General features: G+C 32.5%; 3 protein-coding genes and 1 long non-coding RNA gene across 5 annotated transcripts; all 4 read left to right on the forward strand.

Moving 5' to 3' along the window:
• Positions 1 to 1825: 1825 nt before the first annotated feature.
• LOC123192257 (cysteine-rich receptor-like protein kinase 25) lies at positions 1826 to 4846 on the forward strand. Of its 2 annotated transcripts, XM_044604738.1 has the most exons (7): positions 1826 to 2871; positions 3003 to 3119; positions 3245 to 3369; positions 3451 to 3661; positions 3741 to 3978; positions 4064 to 4214; positions 4295 to 4846. In XM_044604738.1, exons 1-5 carry the CDS (start codon positions 2007 to 2009, stop codon positions 3803 to 3805), a joined length of 1383 nt encoding a protein of 460 aa, XP_044460673.1. In that variant the 5' UTR covers positions 1826 to 2006; the 3' UTR covers positions 3806 to 3978; positions 4064 to 4214; positions 4295 to 4846. The 2 variants fall into 2 exon arrangements, with proteins under 2 accessions (XP_044460673.1, XP_044460672.1); XM_044604737.1 differs by having other exon boundaries at positions 3451 to 4214.
• LOC123192081 (cysteine-rich receptor-like protein kinase 8) lies at positions 3890 to 4642 on the forward strand. The gene is made up of 3 exons (XM_044604546.1): positions 3890 to 3978; positions 4064 to 4214; positions 4295 to 4642. Exons 1-3 carry the CDS (start codon positions 3890 to 3892, stop codon positions 4640 to 4642), a joined length of 588 nt encoding a protein of 195 aa, XP_044460481.1.
• A 1465-nt stretch (positions 4847 to 6311) lies between the features above and the next one.
• LOC123192633 (sulfite exporter TauE/SafE family protein 2-like) lies at positions 6312 to 8927 on the forward strand. The gene is made up of 4 exons (XM_044605258.1): positions 6312 to 7187; positions 7688 to 7822; positions 7902 to 8051; positions 8134 to 8927. The coding sequence occupies exons 1-4, from the start codon at positions 6411 to 6413 to the stop codon at positions 8440 to 8442; spliced, it is 1371 nt and encodes a 456-aa protein (XP_044461193.1). The 5' UTR covers positions 6312 to 6410; the 3' UTR covers positions 8443 to 8927.
• Positions 8928 to 10542: 1615 nt separating this feature from the next.
• Positions 10543 to 14722, forward strand: LOC123192269. The gene is made up of 2 exons (XR_006496845.1): positions 10543 to 12031; positions 14024 to 14722. It is a non-coding gene; the product is annotated as an uncharacterized LOC123192269 (long non-coding RNA).
• Positions 14723 to 16544: the final 1822 nt, after the last annotated feature.

Here is a 16544-nt window from a genome sequence, read left to right on the forward strand (position 1 = left end):
AGCCATAGATAAATTGTTCTGCATTAATCTAGCTAATGAAATTGTATTTATGGTATTTGCTGGAAAGCTGAGTAACCTGTCTCAAACTGTTGTCCATATTGCAGTTCCGTTGTTGCTTCTGCAATATTTGTCATCTACTTCAGGAATTTTCTTTTAGTAAAGAAAGAAGCTGTCTCAATTTGATTTACAGCATGTAAAACGTTAGCATCTACATGAAATTAACAAAGCAAAATAATTCACGTGCTAAAAAAGCCGTCTATTTTCTAACAAACAATTATGTTCACACATGAATTTGATAGCCTTATTTATGCTTAAAATTTATTGTACTAATTTGGGTATGAAGTAAAACAAAATACAGCTGATCGAATGCTTTAGAGATCAAGGCAATTTTGTAAGTGATTCAAAATTAAAGAGTAAAACCTCTTTATTGTTTTACTTGTTTTGGTCCCAAATTGGGTCAGTTTTAAATAAGAATAAATTTTATAATATAATTAAGTTATAATTTTTTATGTGGAAAAGTTGTTTCCAAATAAGAAAAATTATAAATATTTGACAAACATATATATATCGATCATTACATTAAAGTTTTAAGAGAAATAAAATTTTTATTCAAAGTTTTGTGTTAGAGTTACTATATTTTTTAACTTGTGGGTACATATTAACTCACTAGCATAAACATCTTCTTGTTGAAGGCAAAATATTTACCTTTTCAAACATGTATTTATAACTTCTTGACATAAAACTTTTTGTATTTCTATATTATCGTCCTTATGGTTATCTTATATTTCTTCTCATCTAATTACAACGAAGATTTTTCCTTTAGTTAAAGGATACATGACTCATTGCTTATTTGGATAATTAATGAAGACATGAGTATTCATTCGATTAGTATAATGAAGCATAGTAGTTGAATTGTATATTATATTATGTATTAAAAACTTAATTTTTTATATCATGTATTAAGTATCGTATCGTATAATACATTTTTTAAATAATAAAATAATTAATAAAAAAATTTAATTGACACGTCATCATTTTATAAAATATCACAAATATTCTAAAAAATATATGATTTCTCATATACACCCTTATTATATCATCATTTTCTTTAAAAAATGCATCAGTAATATGTATCGTATCGTATGATACATCCATTATACCGTATTAATTCAATACACTTTATGTTACATATTGTTTTTCATATGTATCATATTGTATCGTAGAATACGTATCGTGTATCGTAAAATACTGATAATTATGTAACAAAAATATTAAAATTTTGAAACGACATTAGAACCGTGTGATGATTCTCCTTTGGAAGAGGGATAAAATCTACTAACCTCTATATTCTTCTTTGCATTTCCACAAAGAAGACTACCAATAAGACACCAAAGTAGGGTAGCTTAATTTCCAAAGACAATTCCAGAAGCCATGTGATTGTTATTGGTTTTCATCGTGGTGGCCTCTCTTTACAATTTGCGCTTGGATTGTAGAAAACGATGCAGCATCTTTTGTCTCTTTTTATTTTTGGGTCAAAATTGGAGGTTGGATGTGTTCAGTTTATATCATTATCAATGCATACTATGAGACACTAAGCCTTATCACAAATAGCTGAAACATAATATAATTTTCTTTCTCTCATTAAATTATAATTCTTTTTTACTCTTTCAACTTAGCGTGTTTTAGAGTTTAAGTATTGACTAGTCCAAATCCAATTTCCACATAGAAATTTCACAGTACGTGACTAGTAGTCAGCATTCATGCTCAGTGTTTTAAATTATTTGACACCTCTGCATGGAAACTTAACAGAAATCATGTTCAGTCCCTACATAATAAATTCAAGGTTATGATCACATTCCTCCTCTGAGGTATCAGGTTTTCCAAATGCCTCCCCAAGTATCAGAAATTCTTAAAAACCTCCCCTCAAATTTCAACATTCATGTTCTATATCTTTTTGTTGCTGGAGGCTGTCTTAGCTGTGTGAAAGCTGAAAAAAGAGGGAGGGTATGGGAAACAGGAAGGTATCTGATAATAACCCTATATTCATACACGCTTCAGAAAATAAACTCATGGCTTTGTCTTCTATATTGCCTTTTTTTTCTTTCTCTGTATTTCTTCTACTATTTTTATCTTACATTGCTGCTGAGCCAGAAATTCTGTACAATGACTGTTATGTCAACAGTATAAATGACAACACCACTTTGGCTTACCGAGTAAACCTCAAGATCCTTTTAGATTCCCTCCCCAACACCACCCCCCTATACAATGGATTTTACTATTCCTCTTATGGGGAAAATTCTGACAAAGTTTATGCAAGGGCAACTTGTAGACCAGACATGGATCTGGAAAGTCGTCGAGATTGTGTAACTTTCGCCACTCGGAACCCGACACTTCTCTGTCCCAAGTTGGGCATGGCACTCTTCGGATATGATGATGGAATTTATACTAATTGTATGTTACGTTATGCACAATATGACATGATTGGCGTAATGGAAAATGCTCCTTTTTTTTTTGTGCATGCGGAAAGTAACATCACACAAAATGTGGAACAGTTCAATCAAACGCGGCACAGATTGTTGCAGAGGCTAACAAGTGAAGCTGCAGCTCGGGTTCCTGACAAGTATGCTACTGGAAAACAAGTAGTTTCAGGAAGTTTAACATTATATGGACTTGTTCAGTGCACTCCTGACTTAACCGAAAGTAAATGCAATGAGTGCCTCAATGATGCCAATAAACTTATGCCAAATTGTTGTGAAACAAGCCAAGGGGGAAGAGTAATAACCCCAAGCTGTAATTTCAGATACGAGATAAGCGAATTCTACAAGTCTTCAATTGTAGAACCTCCAGTCCCCTCTTCAACACCACCACCCGGTACCACAACTCACTCTACCTTTACAATTTTCGATTTCTTGATCAAGTTTTCAAGACTTGAGTACCCATGAGATATCTAACTTTAGTCACTCAACAAGTTTTGATCTGAACAAAGTTCTTGGATGCTGCAGGAAAGAAGAACAATAATTTCATCATTATTGTAGTTGTTTCGGTTGCTATATCGTTGATACTAATCGTAGGCATCATCATCTTTATAAGATGGAGGAAATCGGAGAAGAAAGATCAAAGTAAGTTCATTTTGTTTTTGTTCTAATGATTCAGAAGACTCCAGCTCTGTTCTTCTGTATATGACGAAGATTGTTACAAGTAGGACTAAATTATTGTTGTCTAATTACTACTTGATCCCTTAAAGATGTGGAAGATATAAAAGATGCAGCGTCGTCCTTACAGTTCGACTTCAGCACCATAAGGATTGCCACAAATAACTTCTCTGATGATAATAAGCTTGGACAAGGTGGATTTGGAACGGTATACAAGGTGAGTAATTTCACTGTAAAAAGGTGTTAAACCTAAAGCTCTCTTGAAGGAAAGCTGTCAAAAATTTTCTTGATATACCAGGGCATGCTTTCCAACGGACAACAAGTAGCTGCTAAGAGACTGTCCTCACATTCTAAACAAGGAGAACTGGAATTTAAGAACGAGGTCCTACTAGTTGCCAAACTTCAGCATAGAAATCTGGTTAGGCTCCTTGGCTTCTGCTTGGAACGAAATGAAAGGATTCTCGTTTATGAATTTGTGCCTAATTCAAGTCTCAATCGCTTCATATTTGGTAAGATTGTGCTTGAACTGGTAATTCAGGATGCTTTTGATGTTTTCAATTTCAAATCCCTTGATGTTTGAAATTGCAGATCCAATCAACCGTGAAAATATGAACTGGGAAATGCGTTACAAGATCATAGGAGGCATTTCTTGAGGGCTACTTTATCTCCATGAAGACTCAAGACTTCGAATTATTCACCGTGATCTCAAATTAAGTAATATTTTGTTAGACTCAGATATGAATCCGAAAATTTCTGATTTTGGTATGGCAAAATTGTTTGAAATGGATCAGAGTCAAGGTGACGCAAATCAAGTCGTGGGGACCTTGTAAGTATATAAAAATTAAGCTTAACCATTTACATACAGTGGAAATTGTTGTGACAAAAAGGTGGAAATTTCTGATTATATGCAGTGGGTATATGGCTCCAGAGTATATAAAGCATGGGCGATTCTCAGTTAAATCGGACATTTACAGCTTTGGCATTCTGATTTTAGAAATCGTAAGCGGTCAGAAGAGAAGTGGTTTTGAAATCCAAAATGAATCGGACGACCTTCTAACCTATGTGAGTATAAAAACAATTTAGCTCCAACTCTGTGTGAGCTCTAAGCGTCTAATTAGATGAATTTTAATATAATTTTACAGGCATGGAAAAGCTGGAACGAAAGGTCAGCTGTAAATCTAATAGATCCTGCTATGAGGGATAATCCAAAAACTGAAATGATGAAATGCATCCACATTGCCTTGTTATGTGTTCAGGAAAGTGTCTCTGACAGACCAAGCATAGGTTCAGTTGTTTCTATGCTTAACAGCGACTCTCTCAATCTCCCAGCGCCTAAAAAACCTGGATTCTATATGCATACTACAACAGAATCACAGACGACATCGTCATCTTTTGAGCAGTCTCGGTCAAATAACTTAAATCGACACCGAATTGAAGGCACAACATTATCACAAAATGAGGTTTCAATTACCGAGCTATATCCTAGATAGTGTGAGTGAAGTTGAAATGGGCCTTCTAGGAGCAGCTTCCTGGAAATAGAAGAGTAGGGTGACCAATCGCATCTATGGGTATTAAATGATTAAGGGATTTTAAATTAAAGACTTAGTCACATGAGAATTTGCATGTGAGTGTATTTTTTTTTTTTCTTGGGGTTGCAGTTTATGCAATTAATGTTGAGAAGAGAATTTGCAGTAGGAAACTTCCAGGGCCTTTCGGATTCTTTTAACTCAGTCCACACCGTATTTTACACATTTTAATTTAAGTTAGGATTCGGTACTCTTTTATCTAATTTTTTTAGCTCATGGAATTTTAAACCATTTATTGCATATAAACATTGGGGAAAATTTAGCCAACATTCCAAGGATTCCAAAAAAATATGCTCTGTTGAAAATATTGCACTCCATAACTTGTGATAAAGCGGAAGTAGATGCAATTACACCTTGTAGGTTTTTCATGCTCGACAATAGAAAAATGGTCTCATTTTTCGGCTAAATCATCATTTCACTAAATCAATTAATTAACAAGAAATAATTTTTTATCATTTAGCAACTAATTTTTATTAAAGAAATCTTCCAATACACTAATCAAAATTCAAAATATTTGAAAGAATAAGGTTTCTTAAAGTCAGAATTAATTTGAGATCTTAATTATATTCACATAATCTATAAAGTGTGTTTAACCCAAATAAAATTAGGAATAAAATGTCCTCTGTTAGTACTATTACATGTGTACGGTAAAAACTAGCATTTAACTTTGATAGATGGATTAAAAATTAAATTCTTTAAACTTAGAGGGTGGGATAAATTAATTCGTAAAAGTTTGGGTGGGACATAGTTATTTGGCCTTATAAAAATTATTCAATTTGTAGAATTGCAACCATTGTGGGCCAAACCCAAAAGTGCTTTCAACTCGATAATAACGTGAAAGGATTAGAAAAGACACAAGTTGTATCCAATACAATTGAATTTTTTGTCTTCACCAATTTACTGCCTATGTCATAAATTTTTAAATAAATATTTTTCTGAAATGCTTTATTTAATAAAGATATAAAAGACACAACACCTTCCTCAAGAGTATCCCTGAAAGCAATATAAAAAGCAGCTTCATCGTTTTACACGGAAAATTAAAAAGACAAATTGGTGGTGAAGATGATCCTTACAAGGAGATAAACATAGGAAATTAAAAGAATCACAATCCTTCTATCTCTTAACCTCCAAGAAACCCTATATATTATTCATATATATACATAAATACATATTAAATATAGACTCTGTTTTCAAACAGGTATACTTTTCTATTTTGCAAATTTTCTTTTAACAAAATAATTGTAGTTAGATTTAATGCCTCTTTTGTGATTCAAGAGATATTTTCTTCGTAAGCTTAAAAAAGAAATAATTGTAATGATAATAATAATAACTTATCCACATCGCCAAACAAAAATCTTATACAAAACCTATGAAATATACTATAAATAATGATATGTGATGATATGTTATTGTTTGTGTATAAATTTGTGCCGATAGTTTTTTCAAAGATTAAGCAGCAAATTAAATTCACATGGATAATTGATATAAACACAGCTCTATTTTAATTTATTCCTGCTACGCTAGGGACACCTTTAGTTGATGGTCCCTTTTGTTTATTTCACCTTTGAAATTCTGGGATCCTTCCCCATCAAACAAAAGTTTTGTCTATAAAAATCTTGTCTTGTGATTCACAGTATCATCCACAACTCAAACCTAGTTTGTTCTTTTAGCTATGGATTCCTGTAAAGCCAAAACTCACAATTTCTTTGCATGCCTCACACTATTTTTTGTCATCTTTGTCACATTAAGCCAATCCCACGCAAAAGAAACCCAGCTCGAAGATAGCCTTCAAGTTAATCAGTTTTTGAACAAAATACAAAAATGGAGGAGTGATCGAGATTTCAAATCGGAAGTAAGAACTTCTACAGTTATAGCAGGAGTTTTATGTTTTATAGCTTCGTCTATATCAAGTGCAGGGGGGATTGGTGGCGGTGGTCTTTTTATATCAATATTAACCATAGTGGCTGGTTTGGAACTTAAAACTGCCACAAGTTTCTCAGCTTTTATGGTCACTGGAGGTTCAATTGCAAACGTTATGTACAATATGTTAACTATAAGTTCAAAGTTTGGTGGTAAGAATTTGACTGATTATGATATAGCTCTTCTATCTGAGCCATGCATGCTACTTGGAGTGAGTATTGGAGTGATTTGGAATCAGGTTTGCCCAGAGTGGCTGGTTACTCTTTTGTTTGCTGTTTTCCTTGCTTGGTCTACCTATAAGACTTTCAGAAATGGCTTGGTGCATTGGAAATCTGAATCAGAAAGTGTAAATCGATGTGGAGGGTTGAAGGATGAGAGTTATGATGAAATATGCAAAGAGCCCTTGTTGAACAAGGAAAAAATTAACAATATCAAAGTGAAATTTCCATGGATGAAACTGGGTGTCTTGATTATGATCTGGCTTTCTTTCTTCTTTCTGTATCTTCTTCGTGGCAATCGTTACAGACAGGTGTATTTTCTTTTTATAATTTAATTTTCAACTATTCGATAACTGTGCCATTTTTTTTTTTTTGAAACTTATTTCAAGTACTGAAATGGCTGAAACTTATGGTGTTTAATGTTCTTTCTGATTTACACTTTGCAAAGATAGTAGTTGAATTGGAACAATGATTATATGGAATCGTTTTTTCGAGTGTGTCTTAAGGTTAATTAAAGGAACTTCATATAGAGAAAATGAGAGGGCCTACCTCAAGAATCTAGTTTTTTTCTGCTCCAATCTGTAACCCCACAGAAGCAAATTCATCCATAGGATTCCCAGCTTCAGAATATGCAAAAGGAAACAAGTTTATCACTTAAAGTAGTTTGACTTTCACCTTGAACTATCATTTTCCAAAGTCTTGTCAGCTACTGTGCACTCTGTTTCATGAATAAGTTTAACAGATCTATGAGATAAATTGTTTATAATCAACAGTCAGTCTGTGTCTATGTAACTCGAGAAAATGTATGCAGGGTATTATAAAAGTGAAGCCTTGTGGAGTGGGATATTGGATAATTTCCTCACTCCAAATTCCTGTTTCTATGGCTTTCACGGGATGGATCCTCTGCAGAAAAGACTGGAGCCAAAATAAAGTTCCAGACCATCAGGTTCATAATTTAAGAAGTTCGTTGCTGATCACCTTACATTAAGGCAATACTTAAGTAAAATTTAAACTTATCTGTGAAGGACATTGAAGATTTAACTAGCAGTGGACCGTCAAACAAGCTTATGTTCCCATTAATGGCACTTATTGCTGGGATCTTGGGGGGACTTTTTGGAATTGGAGGTGGTATGCTCATAAGCCCACTTCTTCTTCATGTTGGGATAGCACCTGAGGTAATTTATGCTTGTAGCTTTTCGACACGATTAATCTTCTTATGCAGAATTCAGTCTGATATATCATTTTATTTTGTCTTAGGTAACAGCGGCGACTTGTTCGTTCATGGTTTTCTTCTCGTCTACCATGTCAGCATTCCAGTACTTGCTACTGGGCATGCAGCACGTAGGCAGCGCCCTCATCTTTGCCATCATTTGTTTTGTTGGATCAGTTCTTGGTTTACTGGTGGTACAGAGATTTATACAGAAATCTGGGAGGGCTTCACTGATCATATTTTCAGTCAGTATAGTTATGGCGTTAAGTGCTATTTTGATGACCAGCTTTGGAGCTTTTGATGTTTGGAGAGATTACACATCTAGGAAATATATGGGGTTCAAACTACCCTGTTAAATACAACTTTGTACTATAGACTATATAAATATATGGACACTAGCTGAAATTTCAGGTTGCAAAATCATGTTCTATATATTTATAAAGCCTACGGTACAAAGTTGTAGATAATCAAATTTAGAAAGAGGTTCATTTACTTGTAGGTAAGAAGAAACAGAAAGCTCTGGGGTTTTTGTTTGTTTAAGATTTAAACTTCTTGCTGCAAAAAGTATTAACACAATGCACAATGATGATCAAGGAAATAGAGAAATTTCCCAGGTTGCTGAGATTGCTTGATGACCTTGTTGATAAAACAAGGAAGAATGCGGAAACCTTTGCTGAAAATCTGAATGTCTGATGGATATTTTTGTTTTTTTTTCCAGAAAACGGATGTGGGAAGAAGATGCGTGAGTTCCTCACGCTTGATGTTTATTTTATTAAGCATGTTTGATATGCACGAGTTAGAGCGAGTTCAACTCAATACGATTTGTGAGTCGGATAGATAATTTGATTCGATTTGAATTTGATTCATAATTTAATTTGAGTTATGTCAAACAATTATCAAAACAATATCGTTTTGTCCATTATTAATTAAAATGATATCGTTTTATCAATAAATCATAAATTTAAGTCACATATTTTAGTCTTAAACTTGAGTTAAACTTGATTCAGACAATTTTTTATTTGTATCAAACTCAAAATACTATTAACTTTAGTTGGATAAATTCGATCCAAACTATCTTTTATTCGAATCAAATTCGAATTAAAAAATATTCAGACTCGACTACGTTTGTATAAATCCCTAAATTATTGTTGTTGACCTATTTAGGTAGAAAAGTTCTACCGTATTATCCTTCATCTTGCTTTTGTGAAGGTAGTAGGATAATAGGAGCTTAGTCTCGTTGTTTTAGCGTTTCTTTTTAATTATACATTTACTTAAAAAAAGAAAAAACAAATTCTATCTCAGATTTTTTCAAGAATTAAGATATATGTTTTGAATGACACTGCTCCTACATGTATATAGTATATGTTGATCCACACACAACTCATTGAGAAAGATTTATTTTTATCCTGTGGTGAACAACATCAACACGATAATAATAATTAAATTTGAGCTTCTAAAAGGCCGAAAGACTTGTTTCCACCCAAGGTACGGTGAAATTCTAAAAGTGATCTCTCAAACTTTTGAAAATTCAAACATTTACCTATAAGCAAAATTTTATTAAAAAACTCAGTTAAAATTAAGAACAAAACTGTTATTTAATAAAAAAATTTAAAAAACATAAAATTTATTATATTTCTTCTCTAAATTTTAAAAATTAACAACTTCATCCCTACCTAAAATTTTTAAACTTTGACAAGTAGCATTCTCCCCCCCCCCCCCCCCCCCCCCCCCCCCCCCCCCCCCCCCCAAACTTAGAGTTTTCTTCCTCCCCACTTCGACCATTGGCAATGGTGCTTTCAACCCTTATCCGTAGAGAAAAGTCCGATCATCTCTCCCTTAGTCACAACATCATATGGATTGGACAAATCCAAACAACGTCTTCGTTGTCCGAACAAAGCGTCAATAAGTGACTCTTCGTCTAGATTTATGATTTTCATTGATCTGTGGTTGAAGAGGAGGGAGAGAGAGGTCGGGATGGAGAGATAAGGTGGAAGGGAAGACAACTGATAGTTGGAGACAGTAGATTATTGTCGGAGAAAAGAGAAAAAAAATCATAGGAGAAAATTGTCACTTTTTAAATTTAAAAAAAAAAAATTTGAAGAAGAAATTGTGAGATTTTTAATTTAAGAAAGAAAAATATGATAAAAGTTTAATTTTTGGTTAAATGATAGTTTTATCTTAACTCTAATTAAAATTTTTAATCAAAATTGTTTGATGAGTATGTATTTAAATTTTTTAAAGTTAAAAAATAAAACGGGTTTCACTCTTACTTGGTGGGGAATAAGTCTTTTGACCTTTTAAAAGTGATAATAAAATCCAACATATAGAAGAAGGAAGGTGGACACCTAAAGCACTTGGGAATACGAAAAGCAAAACCTTCTTTGAAAAGGAGACAGACTATGACATATCAGTCTTGGAAGTTTGTAGACCCCTTGCGAAACAAGTAGACAGAGGCAAGTGGGGATGACAGATGGTGGGGTCTTAAGTAGACTTTAACCCCACCAATCAATGCTTTGTGCTTGCGCCATCTCTATATATGAACATCTGAACCCTCTTATCCTTCCATGGCAGCATGGTTTCAACTGCTCTGTCTAGAAAGTGGGTTCTTTCTCTCTCTCTTTTTAATTGAATCTGAAATGGTTTTATTTTGTATTTCGATTTTGCTTCCCTTCTACCGATGGTGAAATCACCTGTCTTCGGGAGAAGAAGAATGGTGACCCTGATTTCTCTGTCCAATCAACAGGTATCCATTTATAAAGCCTACAGTATAAAGTTGTTTGTTGTTTCAATAAGGGCTTTTTGTTTGCAGTTTTTCTTGCTTGGTCTACTTTCATGATCATTAAAATTGATTTGATGCATTGAAAACCTAAATCAGAAAATGTGAATCGATGTGAGGGTAACAAAGTGAAGTTTCCTTCGATGAAACTGATTATTTTGGTTATAATCTGGTTTTCTTTATTCTTCTCTATCTTCTTCATTCTTTCTCGATGTTCTTCGTGGCCATGAACAGGTATAATTTCTTTTATCAAATTAATTTTAACCTAGTAGATATATGTGCCTGTTTATATTTTTTGAAACTAATTTCAAGTACTGAAATGGCTGAAACTTATGTTGTTTAATGTTCTTTCTGATTAACACTTTGGAAAAATAGCGATTAATTTGAACAAGGATTATGTGGAATCATCTTAGGAGTGTATCCTAAGGCTAATTAAAGGCACTTTATATTGAGAAAGTAAGAGGGCCTACCTCAAGAATCTTTATTTTTTCTGCTCAAATCTCTTACCCCCACATAAGCTAATTCATCAATTGGATTTTCAGCTTCAGAATATTCAAAAGGAAATATGTTTATCACTTAAAGAAGTTTGACTTTGCCATGAATAATTATTTTCCAAAGTTATGTCTGCTACTGTTCTCTGAATTTCAACTTTTATTTATTTGTTTTATGAATAAGTTTAACATATTACTGGGTATGCAGAACGTAGACAGTGCTCTTATCTTTGCCATCTTTTGTTTTGTTGGATCAGTTCTTGGATTGCTGATGATAAAAGGATTTATACAAAATTTTAGAAGGTTTCGTCGACCGTGTTTTCAATCAGTATGGTTATGATTTTAGGTGTTAATTTAATGACCAGCTTTGAAGCTTTTGATGTTCAGAGAGAGTATACACTTGAAAATATGAAAAGAGAAATTATATTGAATACCTTAAATTAAGGGGTTCTAAGCGAAATTATCTAAAATAATTAGGGTTAAACAAAAATATCCTTTTGTGTAAAACGACCAAATTGCTCCTATATATTCACCAAGAATTTTTCATTTAAACCATGTTATTTTCCAATGGTTTTACTGTGCCAATTCAAATAATTTTGCTTTTCCCATTGGCGTTCCACAGGTGAAGAGATTTTCATTGATTTTCGTATTTTTCGGTGATCAAAAATGACAAAGAAGGTTAGTACATCTTCTCTACTTTTGTTTGAATTAACTTATTATTCATATTATCGAGATTTGAGGAAAATTTTAAACAATACATAAAATGTTTTGATTTTTGGTTGTTTTCTTCGAATTTCTTGAAGGGTTTTGTGTTATAGGTTTTGTAGATTTATTTGTGTTGAAATTGAAGGTAGAAACAATGATTTTTTGGTCAAAAAATGGGTTAGAAGCCATTGGCACTCGGTCCGTGGGAATAGTAGAATCCATAGACTGAATGAATTCTCCCACAAGCAAGAGAGATCGATCGTGGGTTGAAGGGAAAGTTAGCTTTTTCAAACTTCTAGGGACCGAGGGAATATAGGGTAGTCCACTGGGGGCTTATGGAAATTTTATATGAAACAATCGGTTGAAAAACGTGGGTTGGAGGGAAATTGATTTTTTTTATACTGTAGGGGCTATAATAGATTAGACAATTATTGAGGGGGCAAAGATAAATATTGAACCTGTTATAATATAAATTTTTATAGGGGTAAATTGATAATTTTTACATCTACGGTTTTTTGACATGTAGTTTTCGAATTTTATATCCGTTTTTTCTATTTTAGAGTTTTTCGAGATATAGTTTTTGAATTTCACATTTGGTTTTTTTATTTTTGAGCCTTTTTAGGCATATTTTATGATGTAATAACGAAATTTCTTATCGATATTTTGATTTTTTTTGTTTATAGAATATATCGATTCGTATTTTCAAATTTTTGAATGATTTTTTGATTGTTAACACTCTAGGGTATTTTAACATATAAAATTCGAATTTCAGTTTCGTTTGTTCGATTTTTGTCATTTTATAATATATCGACTTGTATTTTTCAAATTTTCGAATGATTTTTTTATTGTTGACATTTTAGGGTATTTCAAAACATAGAATTTAAATTTGAATTTTGTTTTTTCGATTTTTGTTGTTTTAGGATATATCAATTCGTATTTTTTAGATTTTTGAATGATTTTTTTATTGTTAACATTTTAAGGTATTTCAACGTATAAAATTTGAATTTGAATTTCGTTTTTTCGATTTTTATCGTCTTAAAATATATCGACTCATACTTTTCAGATTTTTGAACGGTTTTTTGATTCTTGACATTTTATGATATTTTAACGTATAGAATTTGAATTTCAGTTTCGTTTTTTTGATTTTTACTATTTTAGGATATATCGACTTGTATTTTTCATATTTCTGAATGATTTTTTTATTGTTGACATTCTATGGTATTTTAACGTATAGAATTTGAGTTTTAGTTTCATTTTTTTTATTTTCATCGTTTTAGGATATATCGACTCATATTTTTTAGATTTTCAAATAATTTTTCGATTGTTGACATTCTATAATATTTTAACGTATAGAATTCGAGTTTAGTTTCGTTTTTTTTTATATTCACCGTTTTAGAATTTATCGACTCGTATTTTTTAGATTTTCAAACGATTTTTCGATTATCAACATTCTATAGTATTTTAATGTATATAATTCGAGTTTCAATTTCGTTTTTTCGATTTTCATTATTTTATGATATATCAACTCGTATTTTTTATATTTTTGAATGAGTTTTTGATTATTGACATTCTAGGGTATTTCAACGTGTAAAATTCGAATTTTAATTCTATTTTTTAATTGTTTTTGAATATATCGACTCGTATTTTTAGATTTTCGAATGATTTTTTGATTATTGACATTCCAAGGTATTTCAACATATAGAATTCGAATTTCAGTTTTGTTTTTTTTATTTTCGCCATTTTAGGATAATGGACTCCTATTTTTCAGATTTTCGAATAATTTTTTGGTTGTTGATATTCTAGGGTATTTTAACATATGGAATTTGATATTTTTGTTTTGATTGTTTTTTTATTTTTTATTTTTCTATTTTTTTTATTTGTCATTTTTATATTTGTTTATATATCTGTTTTTTGTGAATGTCTTACAAATTTTTAAAATCTTTTGCATGATACCTCTCGTAAAAGGAAACATATTGAAGGCAAACTACGAATCCCGATGAGTCCAGATACTTCCAGACAGAGGTTATATGACATGCACAGTGTATCGCATTGTTCAAGATTACGTCTACACTAACCTCGGATCAACTTCGACTGTTTGAGAAGACATGTTTTGGGCATTTTCTTCGTCTATCTAATACCAAATTTTCCAAAGTGTTGGTTTATGTATTTCTTCTGGTTTTGTGACAACTACATTGGCCTTTCATCAGAGATGAGTTATGGTTTACGGTTAACGAGGTTGATGTGAGATTCAGTCTGTTTGAGTTTTCTTTGATGACAGGGCTATCATTTAGTCAGCTCACTGCTATTTTATCGTATATTTCCCGCTCCTTCGAACATAGGATCAGAGATACATACTTTCGGGCTTGTTTGAAGGTGTTGTATCATGATATAGAGCGTGTTTTTTCTGTCAGGCTAAGGGGAGATGACAACATCGACGTCGTCAAGATGGCCTTACTGTACTGTCTTCATATGGTGTTATTAGGAAATGATCAACAAAAAAAAATATCTATCAAATACTTACAGTTGGTTGATCATCTGGATGAGTTTAATTCCTATCTCTAGGTCGTTATCGTGTGACAGATGACGTACGAGTCGATGTTGCAAGCAAGTGACAAAGTCTGCTCTGGATGGATGTCTGAAATGTATAAATATAACTTTTACGGATTTTCTTTCGCATTTTAGGTAAGTATAAATTTATTAATTATATATATTAATCGGAAAAAATACAAATTAATTTATTTTAATCATTAATGATTATATTGCAGTATTTGATATATGAGACGTTGGACACTTTATATGATTGGGTTGATATGATTGATAACCATGCGTCTCCACGGATGTTTAGATTTGAGCTCGTTACTTAGGCCACACAACAAACAAGAAAACATGCATTAAGATTTAAGCTCATTACTTAGGCCACACAACAAACTCATAATCCTGATAACAAAGATGTTAAATAAAGTTAAACCATACTAACCAGAGACCAATATCAACAATATCAAGAAGACAAGACCAAAATGATAAAATGATCAACAAAAACCGTAACTTTTTTCATTACCTGAGAGAATAAGAGACAATGAGACGCTAGGGGTCCAGGAATAGTAAGGCAATAAAGATGATGGTAAAGAAACGAGTAAATGGGTTTAGTTGAGAGTTCAATTATAAGATGGCCTGAAAAATAAAAAGAGAAAGAATATTGTATAAGAGGGACGTTACTTTATCTTCCACTACCACCGCCACTAGAAAAAGAGAGAATCAGAAAGCAACACAACACAAAAACTTTGATATTGCCAGAAATGGGTTTTGGGTTGAAACAGCAATAAATATTTGCCAATCCTAAATATCAAATATCAAGATTATTTTTTTTCTTATCCCATAATTTTCGTTAATGTCATCATTCTAGTTTTTTAATTTTGACAGAGTTAACATCTTATAATATATACATTATATTATATACCCCACCATCGCTATTCATAAAATAAAATTTTAGATTATTGATATAGCAAATAAAAAAATTTAAAGCTAAAAAAATTCTTTTAAATAATTAGAAGAAGAGAATACAGATAAACAATACAATAAGTTCATACGTGAAGCAATGATAAACTTGCAATTTTGTATTGCTTATGACATGGTACTCCTCGTTGAGGGGACAATTTGGACTGCCAGATTCTGCAATACGAACTTTTAGGGGCTTTCGGATTATTTTATCTCAGACTTTGCATGTGTGTTTTTTGGTGAGGTTGCAGTGTTAAACAATTAAAGTTGAGAAGACAGTTTATTCCTGCTTCCCTTCTTTTGTTTCTTCCTTTTATGAAACTTGTCTTGTGATTCACAGTACCATCCACAACTCAAGCCCAGTTTTTTTTTTTTTTTCCTTTTTTTGACAATGGATTCATGTAACACCAAAACTCACAATTTCTTTTCATACCTCACACTTTTTCTCGCATCTGTGTTACATTAAGCCAATCTATGCAAAAGAAACGCAACCTTCAAGTTAATCAGTTTCTGAACATAATACAAAAATGGATGAGTAATCAAGATTCCAAGTCGGAAGTGACGGCTTCTATTGTTATAGTAGGAGTTTTATGTTTCATAGCTCCGTCTATATCAAAAAGTGCAGGGGGCTTGGTGGCGGTGGCCTTTTTATACCAGTATTAATTATAGTGACTGGTTTAGAACTTAAAACTGTCACAAGTTTCTCAGCTTCAATGCAGATGTGTTGTCTCTCCAAAAGCTCCAAAGCCGGTCGTCAAAACGGCACTTAAGCCATAATTATACTGACAGAAAATGCGATCAATGACGCCCTTCCAAGTTTCTGTATAGATATCTGTACCACCAACAATCGAAGAACTAATCCAACAAAACAAATGATGACAAAGATGAGAGCATTGCCTGAGTGCTGCATGCCCAGTAGCAAAGAGCCCTTGTTGCGATTTTGTTTGCTGTTTCCCTTGCTTGGTCTACTTTCAAGAATTTTAGAAATGGT

This window comes from Mangifera indica, chromosome 12 (genome assembly GCF_011075055.1).
Source record: "Mangifera indica cultivar Alphonso chromosome 12, CATAS_Mindica_2.1, whole genome shotgun sequence".
Classification (NCBI taxonomy): Eukaryota; Viridiplantae; Streptophyta; class Magnoliopsida; order Sapindales; family Anacardiaceae; genus Mangifera; species Mangifera indica.